The following is a 13,318-nucleotide window of genomic DNA, read 5'->3' as shown; positions in this document are numbered from 1 at the left end:
GCACTCAATAAATATGTGCTGAATTGATTAAATGGTCTAATATTTTATTAATTAAAGGCATCTCTAGCTGGAATTTGATCACGGGTCAGCTGAATTCCCTCCCCTCCCCTCCTCCCCACAATGTTCCAGCTAAGCTTCCTTCTTTTGCAAACACATGGCCTCAAGGCCAAACACATCAAAGTCAGGAATGCTTTTTCCTTCCCCTCCACAGCCTTCTCCAAGGCCTTATCACTAGATAATACACCACAACACCCTCTTCTTTGCAGGCCACTCTGAGAGCTGTGTCTGCAAGCTCCCCCCTCCTGCCTCAGGAATTTCACAAAGGACTCCCTGTTCAGCTAGGGAGTACTGGAGGTCATGCTCACTCCCCAATCGGTGACAACACCCCTGACAACGCCCCAAGCAGGAGGAAGAGCTCCTAACCCAGGGGGAGCCTCACGCAGAGCAAAAGGAAGCCCCCAAGAAGAAAAGGGCAGATGCTCAGAAGGCCTGCAAGGGTCCCCTGGGCTCCTGACCTACTCTGTGCCCTGCAGGCAGAAACTGGTGCACTGAGCCGGCTGCGCGGCTACCCAAACAGCCTCAGCTCACCCAAAGTGGAAAAACACTGCATATTGAGAAGGCCATGGCTGTTGCCAGGGGTCTCCATGTATTCAAACGTCCAGCTGCAGCCCACAGCTCTCACGGGAGCTCAGGCAGATCTGGCTCTAACTCTCCTGACCTACCCAGTCCACAGGTCCCCCTGGCCACACTGTCTGAGCAAAAGGTGAGGTCTGTACAAGTCACAGGAAAACAAAGGATCTGCAACCCTAAAGGTTTCCTGGTCTTGTCCACATGAAAAAATTCCTAACAGCAGAGGTATGGGAGCAAAAGAATGGCTGGATGGTCTCTGACGCTCCTGGACAAATGTAAACATTTCCCAGAGTTTGTAACTTGCTACCATTTGTCCTTTCCCTGACTCAACTGCCTGGAGAATCAGGAGGGGGCTTGTTCATAAAAAATGGCCCCAAAACCATAGGCATGAACTCTGCTGCCTGTGAGCTCATCAATCATTGGGAAGGACTCAAGCTGGGCTGGATGGAGCTTCCTCCCTCCGGGAAAATGCAGCTTTCCACAAGACAATGAACTTGGCCTCCAGCCTCTGGAGCTTCTAAGACCACTGCTGACCAGAGCCTGCCTCTTAGACTAAAGCAGAGTGAGGATTCCTGGACCATAGCCAGGCTAACATAAAGACTGCAGGGGCAGGAGAGGTGGGCGCTGGGAGGCCAGAGGCATCTGGCAGCTCATTTCTGCTCTGCTCTGTTCAAATTCCCTGAGGGATTTGGAGGTCCTGGCTGTGCTTTGGTTTCATTTCTTTCTTTACCCCCAAAAGGCAATATAGGAGATAAACCCCCTCCCTCCAACAGAGTGTGGATCCTCTGAAAGGCCTTTCCATCCCAGCACAGTGGCCGGGAGCCGCCCACCCAGGGGACTCCTCCCCATCCATAAACACTGTACACCAAGGAGCTGTAGATGAGATTCTGGAGCTTGGTCAGGCCATAGACACCACTGAATTCCGTGCCAGAAATAATTACCATTAATAATAACAAACCATGAAATGGGGCTTAATTGGCCTTTCTGCACTCCTCTAAAAACACTGCTGACGCTTTCTCCGCTGCAGATCTTCAGAATTTTCTTTTCCCAGGAAAGTCTGAACTGAAGGGTGTGACACACACACACACACACACACACACACACCCCCCAGCCTTTAGCCCACTCACCCAGCCAGGAACTGCAGGGGACTTGGGGCTGGTGTTTATTCATAGCCAGCCTGGGGCCTGAGTGCATTCACAGAGAATAAATTAGAATAAATGGGACCTGGGGCTCAGAAATGCATGACAGCTCCTAGCTCTGACAGTCAGTTATTTCCCATGAACAAGGAGGAGGAGGATAAATCCAAAGGAGGAATAAAAGAAAAACCATGTACATGTAACTCAGTATGTCACCACAAAAGCAGAGGGAAAAACCAACCAGGATAGACAGCCGGACACGCGCTCACTCACACTCACCCTCTCTTTACACAGAACCGGCCAGACCCTCACAGCCGGGGGCCCACACTGGGGGTGGGTCTAGAGGAACAAAATCTTAAGGATGAGTTTTCTGAATTAGTTCCAAGATTTTTAGAATTGATTCTCAAATGATTGGATTTAAAGGCGCCAATGGTCCTAGTTCCAGTAGCAAAGACAGCACTGATATTCCAAGGCCCAACAATACAGGTGCACAAACTGGTAGACAAGCCCAAATACTTCTTCAAGGCCAGGTTCTACTGACTATGTCTTTGATACCATAGAACATTTCTGTCAAGTTAACAAGTATAATGAGATTCCTCGGTGGCTCCTAATTGTGCCCAAAAAAGGGGGGGAAAGAAAAGAATGAGCTCAGGGATTCAAATTCCCAGCTCAGGCAGCACCTAAATGACCCCAAAGTTTCTATGTCTGCCTTGAAAGAGACCCTTATGTCTTACAGGTGCAGAGCTGATGGCTGAAAACCAAACCCAGGATCTCATCCTGCGGTTCAGTGCAAACTGAATTCCCAACCTTCACAACTGTGAAGTGAGGGTACTGGTTGGGAAAGGAGTCTCCAGACGGCCTTGGGCTTCCCTGGGCCTCCAGTCTGGCGGCCTAACCTGCAGATTACAGACTCACCAACCCTATAACGGCATGAGCTGATTCCTTAAAATAAATCTCTACCTTCCTCTCTATCCTCTCTCTCTCCCATTAGCTCTGTTTATCTAAATAACTCTAACATGGATTTTGTTGGGATTTCGTGATGTCAGGGCCCAACCCACCTGCCACGCTCCATCTCAAGTCTAGCTTCAAGAATGCTCTGTTGTACATTAGCTCAGCACTAAGGATTCAACCCCAAACTGAGGGGCCCTCACAGGCTCCCTGACACCACACAACGATAAGCTTCTAATGAAGCTGTAGTCACTCCTGTTGACCCACAAGGGCATAAGAAATCTTGCCACAAATTTAGATTCCCAGAGTTTAATGCTCCTCAGAAGCCACAAGTGTTCTTCTCAACTTCTCTGCATCTGGATTGCAGGGGTGGGTTGAGGAGGAAGATGGAAAAGAGTGTCCACAGGATCAGGTCATCCGGCACTGCCCACAGGCTGCACTCACACATGGAAGGCATCAGCAGACACGCCAGATCCCACACATGGACGGAACACAGTCTGAGGGAGCCCATTCCGGAGAAGGACCCCCACACCAAGGCTCCCTCCATGGCCAGGAGTCTGGAATCGTGGTTTCCACTCCTCACAGGCTGGACGATCTGGAGCAAGATAGTCCGTTTCTGCATTTCCATCTCTCCTCCATGAACTGAGCCCACTCTATTGACCAAGGCCTAAGTTCTGTTCAAGAGTAAAAGCCTGCCCAAGGTCTCCTGGTCCAGGCCCTATTTCCATTTCCTCTTCTGCCAGATGGGGTTGATGAGTTGCCGTCCTGCTGAACATCACAAGACGATGAAAGCAGCTTGTCTCTCCAGGATGCAGTCAGGGTGGGGCAGGTGGGCAGGTGAGAACAGTTCTAACTAACATCTTGTCTCATGTCCTCACTTCCTTAAGCTTCTCCTCCCTTAGATTTGGACCCACAGGTCTCTGGGTGGGGAGTAGAAGATGTGACTGCTCCTCCCACTGAGGTGATCATGATTTGTCAACAGCTCACATTTGTACAAAAACTCCAAGTCCTCTTACATATCCCGACCCCTCGGAGGCTCTTCCGTGCTTGCCCATCTTACCCTGACCCCTGCCCACTATGACTTTCTGCCCCTGCAGGCAAAGGATCCAACTGAGAGCCAGGACCATTTCTTATGCTGGGTGCACAGGCCTGAAGTATCTATCACAGAGTAAAAGTTGGGTGAATAAATGAAGACACTCTCCATTTCACAGAGAAAGAAACCGGGCAGCACAACAGCAGTACCTCCCCCTCACCTGCAGGGGTCAGAAGAACCCGGCCGGCAGACAAACAGTCCTGCGCAGGAAACCCTTGCCCCAGGTCAGGAGCTGTCACCTCTGCGGGTTTTTTTGTTTGTTTGTTTGTTTTTGTAGAGACAGAGTCTCACTGTACCGCCCTCGTGTAGAGTGCCGTGGCTTCACACGGCTCACAGCAACCTCTAACTCTTGGGCTTACGTGATTCTCTTGCCTCAGCCTCCCGAGCAGCTGGGACTACAGGCGCCCGCCACCACGCCTGGCTATTTTTTTGTTGCAGTGTGGCCGGGGCTGGGTTTGAACCCGCCACCCTCGGCATATGGGGCCGGCGCCCTACTCACTGAGCCACAGGTGCCACCCCATCCTCTGCTTTTTCCAACAAGCTCAGGGTTAAAACAGCCCCTCACCTCCAGGGGCCAGAAGAACCCGGCCAGGCAGATAAACAGTCCTGCGCAGAAAACCCTTCCCCCAGGTCAGGAGCTGTCTTTCCTCCACTTTTTCCAACAAGCTCAGGGTTAAACCAGCCCCCGTTCTTTAATCATGGCATTAATGACTGGTGACAGTTATTGACTCGGTCTTGGCCCGTGTTATCTATTCTGCACATCATCGTCACCCTGTAAGATGAGTCACCGTTACTCTCCTCCCTTGCAGACAGAAAAAGGAGACGTGGAGATAGCGAGGAAGCGGCCCAGCATCACCTAGCTGGTGCACCGTGGAGCGGGTTTGATCCAGGGCAGGACATTGATTCCAGAGATAAAGACTTAATACCACCTTCTACCATCTTCCATCTGAAGTCATTTGGGAACCCTTGCTGGCACAGTCCCCAAGCCTCTGCTGGGCTGTCAGCCTCCAGTTTCTACCAGGTTCGTTGAGGAACGAAGCCCCGACAGACACAGGCCACTTACATCATCGAATTAAAATAATTTTAAAGTATGAAGTTAAGTCAGTCAAATAGTGATGTGGATATTTGTGGCGCAAAGTCCCAGTCCCACTATTCATTAGTTTTGAGCTTCAGTTTACTCAGCTGCAAAGTAAAACAAAACATCAAAATTCCTGCCTGGCCTGCCTCCTAAAGTTGTCATGAAGTTCCAGAGAGATGGGAAAGAGCCTTCAGAGGCTGTGAAGTCAGCTCGGGTTGCTCATTCCTACACGGTAGCACCTGAATGCACCACAAATGGCAAATTCCTTTCCAGCAGCTCAGGTTGATCTAAAGCTAAGGTTTTCGGGGGCTAAAGGGTGACAGTTTGAATGCAAATGCCACCCTGAGAACCCCGGTGTGGGCACAGGTGGAATCATGCCCAGAAAGTTCTGGAAAGAAGCAGGCTGAAGTCCCCTCTTAATGTTTACCCAAAAGACACACACGGTCAAAGTTATAAAGGCAACAGGGGCCACTGGCACAGAGCCAGGTGCTGGAGTGAACTGGGTGCTACAACCACACACCTGAGGTCCACAACCCCCAGGAAGAAGGCCGGGGTCAGCAGAAAGGGACAGCGGTGGCAGGGCTGGCTCCATGATGCCACAGGCCCTGACTGAGGTCTGCGGGAGGCTGGACCTTTCCATCCTCTCACTTGTTCAGGTAAGTGTTTACATATGGGGTAAACTTTGGAAAACTTTCTTTCCATAATTACACTGAAATGTTTATCATCACTGGTGAAATATAAAAATTAAGCTGGGCGGCGCCTGTGGCTCAAGGAGTAGGGTGCCGGTCCCATATGCCGGAGGTGGCGGGTTCAAACCCAGCCCCGGCCAAAAACCACAAAAAAAAAAAAGAAAAAAAGAAAAATTAAGCTGCCTCCTCCTTTCCCCTTTCAGACACTGGGCCGACCATTCCCCACTCCGTGGACTGGCCTCCACACTGAAGTGGATTCCCACGCATGCCCAGCCGACTTGCAGATGGTGTCTGTGTGACTCGAGGCCACCAACTCAGTCCTCATCCGGAGCGTCTCCTAGAAAAACAGCTCAAAGACGTTGATTGAAGTAAACACTTTATTTCAAAAAGGCAATTCCTTCAAGATGCCAGGAGATGGCAGGTGTCCAAGCAAACTAAGGCAGGGACCTCTCAATGCAAAGCCTCAGGAACAGAGGCCCCAGGATGTGAAGCCAAAGAGCAGGAGCCAGGCCCCGCTGGGTCCGTCTGGAAGCCATCAGCTCTCAGGACAAAGTGACTCAATGGTCATTGAGCAATTTGCTCCAGGGCTTGCACCAAGATACCAACCAGCGAAAATATCCCACAACCCTTCTTGATGCATGTGGGTCACTCCCGACTGAGAAGAAAAACTGAGCCATGGAGGTCAAACCGCTCCCTTACTGGTGGAGAAAGACAGACGCAGAGAGACAAAGGCCTAGAGAATTAGAGAGCCTGAGAAAGACAGAGTCAAGAGAAAGGGGAATGAGAGGACTCAGGAGAGAGAGAAGAGAAACGGAGACCTGGGAGAGGGAGTGGTACAGAGGCCGAGGGTGGGAAGACGTACTGGAAAGAAGAGGAGGAAGGCGGAAGGGGAGAGGCCTTCGGAGCATCCAATTCCCACCAGGCTAAGATCCTCCATGGAAGTCACGGCCCCAGGCTTGCTCTACCAGAAGACAGCTCCCCAGCATAAGGGGGGGATGACTGTCAGCAGCAGGTGACAACAGGGTCCTGCCGCATACAGCGTACATAACATTCAAGGTGCTCCATGGATCATCCTGTTTACCCCATATGCAAATGCTGGAAGCTGCACTTGTAAATTAGTTTCCAAGAACCTTCTCAACAGACCCCAAGTGACAGCAGAGAACCAGCCTCAGCCTGGAACACACCAACTGAGTTTACTGAGCACCACAAAGACTGGCCATGACAGTGTCTGGGGCGAAAAGCATCCCCAGCACCCCACAATGCTGCCTTACTCACCCAGCAAGAATTACTACCAGCTCAGGGTGCAGACTCTCCCCAGACAGATTCCACAGCAGATGGAAACTGAGGTAGCCTGTGTATGTACCCAGTTTATTTATATTGCCTCAAATTAAATCCAACTTTTCTATGGGGCACGAGGATGGGGTGCACCTGCCCACCACATCTTGTGTACAGCTGTAAATAGATACTAACAATGCCTCAGCAGAACAAAGGGAGGAAACTGGAGCTCCCTGCCCCACTCAGCTGTAATTAGGTTAATGCCGGAACGGGGCACGGGTGGCCCATTTGGCATGAGGGTCTGGAAAAGGAGCCCTCCTCTCCAAACCCGCCCACACCCTCAGGCAGCCCAGCTACAGCCTCACCCTTCTTCCGTGCCTGGGCGATGACCTCGGCCGAGCTCTTGCTCATCACCTTGGTGACATACAGGGGGCAGTTGGTCTGGTTGGCGATGGTGATCGCACGGTTCACAGCCTCGGCCTCCACCTGTGTAAGAGTGGCCACTGTAAGAAGTCTGCTCAGCCCAGCCCACGAGTCCCATCTTTATCCACTCTTCCCCTTCCCCTGAGAGGCTGCTGTGTCCCCAAGGTCCCACCCAGAGGGACCCTGCAAGGGGACATGACTGGCCCAGCGTCACTCAGTATTGGTGTGGTTGAAATGGTGGGGTGATTCCTTCCTGACCCTTCTCCAGGCGTGGCCCAGAGTCCATAAGTAATGCAGACTCTCAGGAGGCACCTGTGGCTCAAAGGAGTAGGGCGTCGGCCCCATATGCCAGAGGTGGTAGGTTCAAACCCAGCCCCAGCCAAAAACTGAAAAAAAAAAAACACAAAGAAATGCAGATTCTCAGGCCCTGTCAAGACCTCCAGGCTGGGAGCAGAGCATGGGATTCACAAAGTGAGTCTGGACACCCTCTGTGCGATTTCCTCACTGGCTAATACTCAAGAACCACCCCCTCGGCCCCAGCCACTCTCAATGCAGTATCTTCTTTCTGCTTCTACGGTCCTGAGTCAGGACACTGGTGATGTGGGTTTGTGCTGGGCTTCTGTTGGGCACTCACAAAGCCAGCATCATCCACAAAACAATGCAGCCTCACAGGGCTCTGGGAAGGGGGCGGGCAGCATTTGTCTACACCAACGACCCCCCTGTGTGTGAAGCATGAACGTGGCCACCCAGCCAGCCACAGCCTGGTACAGTGACAGCCAGCACAAGAGGCGAGGACCATTCTCATAAATAAGCTGAACTGACCAGGATCAAGTTCTATCCTACAAGGAATCAGCCATGTGTGTTTACACTGGGCAAGCAGGTGAAATGACGGAACAGCGGATTTCAAAATGTCACTGGCTCCCTCCTGTAATCCCAGCATTCTGAGAAGCCGAGGCCGGGGGATTGCTTGCGCTCAGGAGTTTGAGACCAGCCTGAGCAACAGCAAGATCCCCATCTCTACAGAAAATTAAAAAAATTAGCTGGGTGTTGTGGAAGGCACCTGAGGTCCTAGCTACTTAGCAGGCTGAGAAGAGGATCATTTGACCCCAGGAGTTTGAGGTTGCTGTGAACTATGACCCCACAGCACTCTACCCAGTGTGACAGAGTGAGACTCTATCTCAAAAAAAAAAACACCCTGCCTTGAGCTCATTGGGGGAGGGGCTGGGGCTTATTCCCTGTTTTATATCCTCCATACCCCACCCTCAGTCACTCCCAGTATCCTGTCTAGTACCCAGCAGGTGCTCAAAACTGTTTGCTGAGCAAATAAATGACTTCACTTCATATTAGTGGTATCTCGATCTGGGCTGTCCCACAAAGAGCTGTTACTTCTCACAAGAAACAACGACTGAGCTCCTGATTGAATTAACTTAGCTACCTTGTCTCCACCAGAGCCCAGCCAAGAGATTAAGCTCTGTAACCGCATAAGCTGGTAATCTAATTTAGTGAAGCTGAGCCATCTTCACCCGTGTGTAACCTTTCGGGCACCAACTCTAGATGTCTAGAAACCCACAGGCAAAGCAAAGGGCTCTTGAAAAAGCTCTTCAAACATCCTGATTCCTGGGATGGCAGAAGACAGGCCCTCCCTCTCCTCAGCTCCAGTTGCAATAGCAGCATCCCTGGCCTGGGAGGCACAGGGTGGAGACGTCCCGCATCTCTGCAGCAGAATCCTCAGCACTTCCCAGAGATGCAGGTGACTGCCTGATTTGTTGTCCTACCATGGACACTTGTGAACGCACAAGAGGCAGTGCTAATGATCCCACAATAGCAACAGGGACAGATGGGGACCGTCCTGGGCTAACTGAACCGTGCAGTTGTACTGACGAGGGGTCAACACGAGCAGGTGCCAGTGCCCTGGGGGCCCAGCCCCCACCCTCAGGCGGCACCAGCCCGACCTTTCAGCTCCTACCAGGCCCAAAGACCCACACACCTGGCCTGGAACGGGGCTGCACCATTCTGAAAATGTCAGGGTTTCTGTTCTGTCTCCTGGGGAGAAGAAAATGTCCTCAGGGCCTTGGATGGAGCTGAAGGGGTCCTAGAGCCTCTGCGTGTGCGCGTGTGTGTGTGTGTGTGTGTGTGTGTGTGTGTGTGTAGCTGTACCTATGTATCCATATCTGTGTATCTCTGTGGGTCTGGTGTCTGTGTGTATGACTGTGTGTCTACATGTCTGTCTGTATGAATCTGGTGTCTGTATGCAGGTGTCTGTGTGTCTGAGTATGTCTTTGTGTGTGTGTGTGTCTAGGTGTGTGCGTAGTCAGAAGAGCAGCACAAAGTGTAAACCCCCACATGTGTGAATCATCCCACACAGGGTCCCCTTCTTTTCCTTGCCTCTGTCTCACCCCCTTCTCCTTTTCCAGCCTCGCCCCTACCCCGAAGTCTGCAGAAGGCCCCGGACACCAGCTCCTCCTCCAGCAGCCCATGGTTGGACCACAGATTTCCATCCTTTTCAGATCTATTTCTCACAGGGGAGGATGCTGTCCACATCAGTACCAATATGGACACATCCCAGATGCAGAAGGAACGTCCTAGAGCTAAAACTCTATGGGTGGGTGGCTTGGCCCGCCTCCAAGTGTGCTGGCAGAAGACCCTCATCAGGTCTGGATGAACTCAGCCGCCTTCTCTGTGCCTGCCCCTTCCTGTCCCTTCCTCCCATCAAGGGAGAGGTCTGGTTGTGTCCACAATGCCCCTCATTGTCGTCCTGGCTCCAAGCTCCAGACCACTCTCAGCCAGGTCCTGTGAGATCTTCAGCACTTCCTTAGGGAGCCAACTTCTCAACAGCACCCAGCAGCTGCAAATTCTAACTTCAAAGAGCAGATCCCCACCACAGAGGCACAAGCAGCCTCCCTTCTAACCCACACACGTCACCAAGACGGCAACTGTCAACCTTCGCGCCAGCACGGACCCCTGCTCTGAATTTCCCCTCCACCATTTTACTTTTTATTTATTTTTTTCTCCCCTCCACAATTGTACAAGATTCTACCGGACTCTACTTGTTATGTGATGCCCTGTGACGGCTTATGGTGGTAAAACTTACAACCCCCTTAGTCTCTGTAGATATTTAGAAGGGCTGTTAGACCCCTTGCTATATTTTTGTGATGGCTAAGATTTTTTTTTTTTCTTTTTTAGAGACAGAGTCTCACTTCATTACCCTTGCTTTTTTTTGTTGTTGTTGCAGTTTGGCCGGGGCCAGGGTTTGAACCTGCCACCCTCGGTGTGTGGGGCCAGCGCACTACCCGCTGAGCCACAGGCGCGGCCGCAGACTGCTAAGATTTTGGAAGCCACACTTTATGAACTCCTAAAACCTTGAGTGCGGGATGCCGCTAAAGAACCACTCATGTTCATCGCTCCTCGGCCTTTTGGCTAAGATCAAGTGAAGAAGCGTTCATGTTCATACAACAGAGGGCTCAGAGAAGCAGAGACAGAAGGGAGTGTCTTCAGGCCCCGCTCTGCACACCTCCTGGCCCTCAGGTGCCGTTGAACATGTCACTTTGCCTATGTAGACACACATGTGACCCTTGGTTGCTCCGAGAGACCCTCGTCTGTGCCAGAGAAGCCATACTCTCAAAAGGGAGGTCGCGAGTTCCCCGCGGCTCTGTACAGCGCCCCAGGGACACGGATTCACGCATCCTGTTCCACCCATGCTCACCTCTTCAGGCCGGCTCAGCACGTGTCCCTCCGGGCCCGTGATGCCCATATCCAGGATCCTCTGTTGCTCCTAGAATTCAAAGAAAGCCAGGCTATCAGGGTGAGCTGACATCACAGAGCTGACCGCTGGAGAGCTGGGCACACAGTGACCACTCAGCCCTCATCCCAAGACGTCAGAAAGAGAAGGGCCTGCTGCCCTGTCCTGTCCTAAGCAGGAAGGACCAATGACAGCCCCCAAGAACTGCCAGCTCCCCGGGATGCTGACGGCCGACACATTCCTGCCCCTCAACCACGGTGCACAATGCCTACATGTGACGATGGCATCCCCGGACCCCACCCAAGGCAGCGCATGACAGCACCAAGAGAAACAGGCTCTCTCTAGAAAGGGAAGCAGCACCCTGGAAGGACGTGTGTTACTGGGGCTCACGCCACAGTGAGACTGAGCAGAGCCCCATCAAGGGGGCTCCAGGCCCCTCTGGCTGTCCACCCCGTGGTAAGCTACCCAGGACGTCTCACTCTCCTGACCTGCCTCTTGCCCTCCAGGTGAAGAATAAATGATGAAGAAGCAGCCCCTACCTCGGCAATGATGTCACCGTTTTCTGCGTGGACTTGGGCTATGGCACCAATATCCCGGATCACGCTTAGCACTTCATATATCTGAGAGAGAGGAGGGTAGGATCAGAGACAAGAGTTTCCAGCTTTCTGTTCATAGCGACAACCATCCCCCTGCCGGCAACATTGCTGGATGAGAGACGGTACCTATCGGCTGCTTCTACAAAGGCGGGCTTTTTTGGTATGACTGAGGGTAAGGTCTCTGGCCACATCTGGCACAGGAAGCCCCCTCTGTGATCATCAAAGGCAGCGCAACTCAGCAGGACACAGCACAAGGGGGAGCAGCTCCTGGATGCCACCCAGCTCTGCACCTGCTCTGCCCAGGAAGCTCCCAGTGCTTCTCTGGGCCACGCTGTGCCAAGGGGGGGGTGCAGCTCTGAGGCTCACAGCCACAGCCTGATGGCGCTCCAGTCCCAGGGGCCAGGGCACTGGGTTCACGTTCCTTTTTCTTGCTTTTTTCGTTTGTTTGTTTTCTCTTTTTTTGTTTGAGACAGAGTCTCACTATGTCACCCTCGGTAGAATGCCGTGGTGTCACAGCTCACAGCAACCCCAACTCTTGGGCTTAAGCAATTCTCTTGCCTCCGCCTCCCAAGTAGCTGGGACTACAGGCGCCCACCACAACACCCGGCTATTATTTTGTTGCAGGTGTTTTGCTGGCCCAGGCTGGGATTGAACCTGCCACCCTCGTATGTATGTGGCTGGCGCAGTAACCACTGTGCTACGGGCGCCGAACCATCACGTTCCTGTTTCAAGGTGAAGTTTCACATCAGTCACTCAGTCCATCAGCCACTTCCCATGAAGCTGAGAATGTGCGTACCCTGAAGATTTCTTTCCCAGACGGCAGCAGCCTAACGTCACTACAATTATTCAGAAAAGATGACTTTCTTCCTTACCTGGGAATCTGTTAGCTGGAAGCGATCTTTGAAAGCCATGTACACGAGGAAGGAATTTACCCCTAGTGGACAGAAAAAATAGAGAGATGGAGACAGGGCTTTTAATAGACACACCAAAACAAAAAGGGAAAAAGAAAGTGACAATGTTATGCACACACACGCAGAGGAGGAGAGAATGTAGGAAGCAAGTGGGGTGCAAACAACCAGTGAGGATGAGATCGGGGTGCATAAGAATCCTTTTTCATATGCCTACAATTTTTCTGTAAGTTTAAAACTGCATCAACATTGAAGAGTTGCCAGTATTTCTACACCCGTGTTCAAAGCAGCATTACTCATGTGGCCAAAAGGTGGACACAATCAAGTGCCCATCAACAGAAGAATGGCTGGATGAACGGAATGTAGACTATTCAAAAAATGGGACCTTATTTATTCCGCATTAAAAGCGGAAAGACATTCTGACACGTGTCCTATCAAAGATGAACCTTGAGGACATTATGTTAAGAGAAATAAGCCAAATACTATATGATTCCACTTGTAGGAGGCATCTCAGAGTCAAATTCATAGACAGAGAGTAGAATGAGGGTTGCCTGGGCTCGGGGGAGTGAGCATAGGGAGTTAGTGTTTAATGAGGACAGAGTATTCATTTTGCAAGATGAAAAGAGGCCTGTTTATGGACAGTGAGAGATGGCTGCACCAAAATGTAAACGTACTTAATGGCAGTGAACTGTCCGTTTAAAAATAGATAGCAAATTTTATGGTGTATCTAGTTTACCGCAGTTAAACTTTTTTTAAAGCTACCTCCAAAACCAAGTCTGTTGTGACTTTAACAAGAAAATGAA

The 13,318-nt window shown here is 51.4% G+C and overlaps 1 protein-coding gene across 2 annotated transcripts in view; it reads right to left on the bottom strand.

Annotated features, from left to right (window-relative positions):
- DPYSL2 (dihydropyrimidinase like 2) overlaps window positions 1-13,318 on the bottom strand; it is a 103,544-nt gene that overhangs the window by 13,930 nt on the left and 76,296 nt on the right. For both annotated transcript variants that reach the window (XM_053578594.1, XM_053578595.1), the window contains exons 5-8: window positions 12,480-12,541; window positions 11,551-11,631; window positions 10,976-11,044; window positions 7,215-7,335 (exon numbers count right to left, since the gene is read on the bottom strand). In XM_053578594.1, coding sequence (XP_053434569.1) covers window positions 7,215-7,335; window positions 10,976-11,044; window positions 11,551-11,631; window positions 12,480-12,541 — 333 coding nt within the window. The remainder of the gene's footprint in view (window positions 1-7,214; window positions 7,336-10,975; window positions 11,045-11,550; window positions 11,632-12,479; window positions 12,542-13,318) is intronic.

This window comes from Nycticebus coucang, chromosome 24 (genome assembly GCF_027406575.1).
Source record: "Nycticebus coucang isolate mNycCou1 chromosome 24, mNycCou1.pri, whole genome shotgun sequence".
NCBI classification, from domain to species: Eukaryota; Metazoa; Chordata; class Mammalia; order Primates; family Lorisidae; genus Nycticebus; species Nycticebus coucang.
The sequence above is the reverse complement of the archived record's forward strand: the minus strand, read 5'-3'. Positions and strand labels throughout refer to the sequence as shown.